The following is a 5,000-nucleotide window of genomic DNA, read 5'->3' as shown; positions in this document are numbered from 1 at the left end:
TCAATATACTTAACATATCTTAGTTTTAAAGAAAAAATAAGAGAAGACAGTATATATGTGCAATCTTATTACATTAAAATCTAACACCCATCGTCAAGCCTAATATGCATCCCTCCCTCCCCCTCCCCCCCCAGCCTTCCCTTCCCTGACTTCCCAGAACCCATACACGGTATAAATCTTTAACAAAAACAGTCTAAAATATATTGGAAAAAAGAATAGGAAATTGATAACATCTTTACATTGAGCTTAGCTCCTCCTTGCTAGGCTAACTTTAAACAATTTTTATCATTCCTGATCTTAAGCATAAGCTATCTGGAATTTCTTAGTCCCATATTTATTTTGTATATAAAGAGCCGAGGTGGCGCAGTGGTTAGGGTGCAGTACTGCAGGCCACTTTAGCTGACTGTGATCTGCAGTTCAGCGGTTCAAATCTCACCGGCTCAAGGTCGACTCAGCCTTCCATCCTTCCGAGGTGGGTGAAATGAGGACCCGGACTGTGGGGGCAAGTTGCTGACTCAATTTGCTAAAATAATAATAATAATAATTGTAAACTGCTTAGAGAGGGCTGAAAGCCCTATAAAGCGGTATATAAGTCTAATAAATAAATAAATATAATCGATCCATTTTTTTCCAGTCTCGTTTATATCTCTCTCTGCTTTGCCTTGTTGATGCCCCTTCCCCAACCTTTCCTTTTTCCTCCGCAGGGTAAAGATTCATCGGAATCGGAGCCCCTCTCCTTCCGCCCGAACCTCCTGGCCCTCCTGACACACCAGTCCAGCTGGACCACGCTTCACCGTTGCATCCGGAGTATGCTCGGCAGAAGCCAAGAGTGCAGGTAAGGCTGCCAGGGCCACCCATTCGTAGAAGACCCGGCCAACAACCCACATTCTGGTCCAGTGAGCTGGTAGAAAGTTCCACTCCGTTCTAGCCCGACGTTCGCTCTCCGGTGGGGAAGGGGCAGAGGTGGGTCAAATCTACCGAACCAGTTAGAAGAGGTTTTTACCAGAAAGCAGGCCACACCTACAGAAGAGGTTCCAAAATTTTTTGAAACCCACCACTGACACACACACACACACACACACACACACACACATGCAGAAAGAGAAAGAAAGGAAGAAAGAAAAAAAGAAAAGAAAGAAAAAGTGAGAGAGAGATGAAAGAAAAAAAGGAAAAAGGGACAAGATCTGGAATTGACTGAATTGACTTTGACCAAACCATAGTTATGGACCAGGGATGTGCAGCTATGGCCCCTTTATGACCTGATCAACCCCCGGGATTCCTGAGCCAGCATGATCGCAGTCTTCCTATAATAAGGGGCTGCCCCAAAGAAGAGGGGGGGGGGGTCAGCCTGTTCTCCAAAGCGCCTGAAGGGAGGAGAAGAAGCAATGGGTGGAAACTGACCAAGGAGAGGAGCAACCCTAGAACTAAGAAGAATGGTCACTTCCGAACAGCTGAGGAATTCTGGGAGTTGAAGTCCACAGGTCATAAAGGGGCCAGAATTGCCCACCTTCATACAGCCTATGTGTTGTGTCCTGCCATTGGCCAACAGAGCTTACCAAGGCCTTATAAAGTGATATTAACATTTCACGTGATCTTGATTCTATCCCTCTGTTGATGCAGCTGCGCTGGCTTTTTTTTTTGGCAGCTGCTGCACACAGCTGGCTCCTATTCTTTCCTAGGAAACAGCCTCCCAAGAGGAAGGCGGGGCAGCATTTGGGGTCTGGGAAGTGGGACTCGGGCCAAAGAGGCGGTTCTTTTGGATGCTGCCCCCTCACTTTGATCTCTCCAAACAGTTTTGACCCAACGGCTTCCTTGGATTTCTTGTGGGCCTGCATTCATATGCCCCGCATCTGGCAAGGGAGGGACCAAAGGATCCCACAGGTATGTGTTCGTGTGTGCCCGATCCAGCTCATGGGATCACGGGTTCCTCAAAAGCATCTCCCCAGCCAAGTATTTGAGACTTTTTCATGACGGGATCTCATGTTGGAATGGGGAAGGTGTGGGCCTTCAACCAGTCAAGAAGAAGACACATTTTGAAATGAAGGGATGCCAGGTGATGTTCCTTCTCAACCTTGTATGGTCGGGAGAAGTAATTTCAGTCCCACATTCTTCTTCCCCATCCCACCCTGTAGATGTCTGTCAGAGTTTGTGGCATAAATTCAAATCCAGAAAGCTCACACAGATAACTGATGCAGCTGGATTCATTCACTTCTTTATACGGATAAGAATAGATGAATAAATGTACAATACCAACAGCTGGTTCTTCCAAGTAAACCCAAGGCTGGAGGGTTACAGGCAAACACAAGCAATTAGCTTCGTTTCAGCAGACGAGCCCAGGCAGACTGCTTAAGTTTACTTCTCACAGCAACAGACTGCTTCCTTCTTAAGTTTCTGTTTCAGTTCTCTGCACACACTCAGATCTGTTTAAGCTCCCGTCGGCTGACTTAGTTCATTGGCTGACCTCATTCCCATGGGTCTGCCAATCAGGACTATTCTAACAATGTCAGGGTTCCAAGTAACCAACACACACACACACACACACACCACGAAAGGAGACTCCGTCGAACTGTGCAGTTGATCTTTTCCAGTCAATTCAGATGTTTCTTTGCATAAACCCTACTTTTGAATGATCTGGATCCAATTCGATGACTTGCTTTGATCTGAGCTGAGTCTCCATTGGATCCGTTTCGATCCTCCGAACCCTCGGGATCCCTTCCCCTTTGCGCCTGCCTGATCCCTCCCCTCTGACCGCTGACAGAAACGCCGGGAAGAGTTTGTCCTGCGCCTGAGGACCTCCGAGCTGCTGAGCTTGGTGGGGCTCATCCTGGCGGAATCGGAAAGCAGGACCCCCAACCCCAAGGAGAGCGGCTGTTTGGTCACCCAGTCCCGGCTGCCCCTCCTCCTGAGCTGCTGCCATGGAAACATGCAGAGGATCCAAAGGGTCACCGAGCACCTGATCTCCTCCATCCAGAAGTGGGGAAAGAGGTGAGCCTGCCTGGAAGGGAGATCGATAAGTGCATGAAGGGATTTCTTTTGCTCTTGCGGACCGGAAGAGGAAATCGGGTCTGCAGAAGGTTGAAAACTTTTGAGATGGGCAACAGTAACTGAGCCTTTCAAGTCAGATCCTTGCAAGAATCTCCTGTTGTTGCTCCTTCCTCCTCTCTCTTCCTCTTCTTTCTCCCCCTCCGCTCTTTCTCCTCCCACTCCTCCCCTTCTTCCTCCCCCTCCCTCCTCCTCCTCCCTCCCCTTCCTCCTTCTCCCCCTCCTCTTCCTCCCCCTCCTTCCCCTTCTCCCTTTCTTCCTCCTCTTCCTCTTTCTTCCCTCCTCCTTCCTCTTCCTCCTCCTTCCCCTCTCCTTCTGCTCCTCTTCCTCCTCCTTTCCCACTCTTCCTCCTCTTCCTCCTCTTCCTCCTTCCCCTCCCCTTCTGCTCCTCTTCCTCCTCCTTCCCCTGACCTCCTCCCCTTCCTCCTGTTCTTCCTTCTTCTTCCCTCCTCCTCCTCATTCCCCTTCTCCCCTTCTTCCTCCTCCTTCCCTCCTTCTCCCCTTCTTCCTCCTCAGTCCCCTCTCCTTCTGCTCTTCTTCCTCCTCCTTCCCCTCTCCTCCCCCTCTTCCTCCTTCTTCCTCTTCCTCCCCTTCTGCTCCTCTTCCTCCTCCTTCCCCACTCTTCCTCCTCTTCCTCCTTCCCCTCCCCTTCTGCTCCTCTTCCTCCTCCTTCCCCTCACCTCCTCCCCTTCCTCCTCTTCCTCCTTCTTCCCTCTTCCTCATTCCCCTTCTCCCCTTCTTCCTCCTCTTCCTCCTCCTTCCCTCCTCCTCCCTCTTCCTCCTTCTTCCCTCCTCCCCTTCTGCTCCTCTCCCTCCTCCTCCTCCTTCCCCTTCTCCCTCCTTCTTCTTCCCTCCTCCTCCCCTTCTTCCTCCTCTTCTTCTTCCTCTTCCTCCCCTTCTGCTCCTCTTCCTCCTCCTCCTTCCCCTTCTCCCCTTCTTCCTCCTCTTCCTCCTCCTTCCCTCCTCCTCCCTCTTCCTCCTTCTTCCCTCCTCCCCTTCTGCTCCTCTCCCTCCTCCTCCTCCTTCCCCTTCTCCCTCCTTCTTCTTCCCTCCTCCTCCCCTTCTTCCTCTTCCTCCCCTTTCCCCTCTCCTTCTCCTTCTGTCCTCCTCTTCTTAGTATTATCTAAGTACTTCTGAATGTTATCTGGACTTAGTGACTCTCTACATAAATCTTGTCTCTGTGAAATCCTTTCCGGGGTGGCCTATTCTGGGCTGCAGCTGGTTTATCCCAAAGCTGCTTTCTGGCTCTTCTGCGGTCCATCATTCAGAATCCCCGGGATCCTTTCTTTGGCGTCCAAGGGAATAAATGGCGCTTTGCAAATCCCAACAGCAAAACTTGACCTTGGACGGGAATGCCAGTACCCCTAAAATCTGCAGGTTTCCTTTTTTGTCTTTGCAAGAAATGCTCCATCAAATCTCCATCTCTGTTTCAGCTCCATGGGGAAACACTGCCGAGATCTCCTCCTACAGATGTACCTTCAGCTGCCGGAGCTCCTGGTGCCGATGCCCGAGAGCCTCTTGTCCTGCGAAGGGGCCACTGACAGCAGCCCCTGTAAGGTGAATGTCGCTCTGGCTTGGCCCAGAAGTTCCTAACAGATTCCTCCTTTGTGTGGCTCTCCCAAGTTTAGAAATCCCCGCTTCCTTCACAGCTGTTTTTCTTATGTATTGATTCTTTATACTTTATTGGCCAAGTATGATTGGACACACGAGGAATTTGTCTTAGGTGCATAAGCTCTCAGTGTACATAAGATTATTTCTCCTCCTCCTCCTCCTCCTCCTCCTCCTCCTCCTCCTGTATTTTAAGGCTTGGCAAACTTCAACTCCCAGAATTCTCTGTGCCGGCTGGGGAATTCTGAGAGCCGAAGTTCACAAGCCTTCAAAGTCACCAAGGTTGGGCCTCCCTGGGTTACCTGTTTCAGGTATGTCTCTGTCTCTCTGCAGCTGGACAGCCTGATCCA

The 5,000-nt window shown here is 50.3% G+C and overlaps 1 protein-coding gene across 1 annotated transcript in view; it reads left to right on the top strand.

Annotated features, from left to right (window-relative positions):
- LOC116517627 (integrator complex subunit 1-like) overlaps nt 1-5,000 on the top strand; it is a 44,957-nt gene that overhangs the window by 29,652 nt on the left and 10,305 nt on the right. The window contains exons 28-32 of the mRNA XM_032230706.1: nt 705-835; nt 1,794-1,881; nt 2,759-2,985; nt 4,476-4,599; nt 4,984-5,000. The exon at nt 4,984-5,000 is cut by the window's right edge and continues 117 nt beyond it. Of these exons, the coding sequence (XP_032086597.1) occupies nt 705-835; nt 1,794-1,881; nt 2,759-2,985; nt 4,476-4,599; nt 4,984-5,000 (587 nt within the window). The remainder of the gene's footprint in view (nt 1-704; nt 836-1,793; nt 1,882-2,758; nt 2,986-4,475; nt 4,600-4,983) is intronic.

The sequence above is a fragment of the Thamnophis elegans genome, chromosome 14, assembly GCF_009769535.1.
Source record: "Thamnophis elegans isolate rThaEle1 chromosome 14, rThaEle1.pri, whole genome shotgun sequence".
In the NCBI taxonomy this organism is placed as follows: Eukaryota; Metazoa; Chordata; class Lepidosauria; order Squamata; family Colubridae; genus Thamnophis; species Thamnophis elegans.
This window is presented reverse-complemented; position numbering and strand designations above follow the sequence as displayed.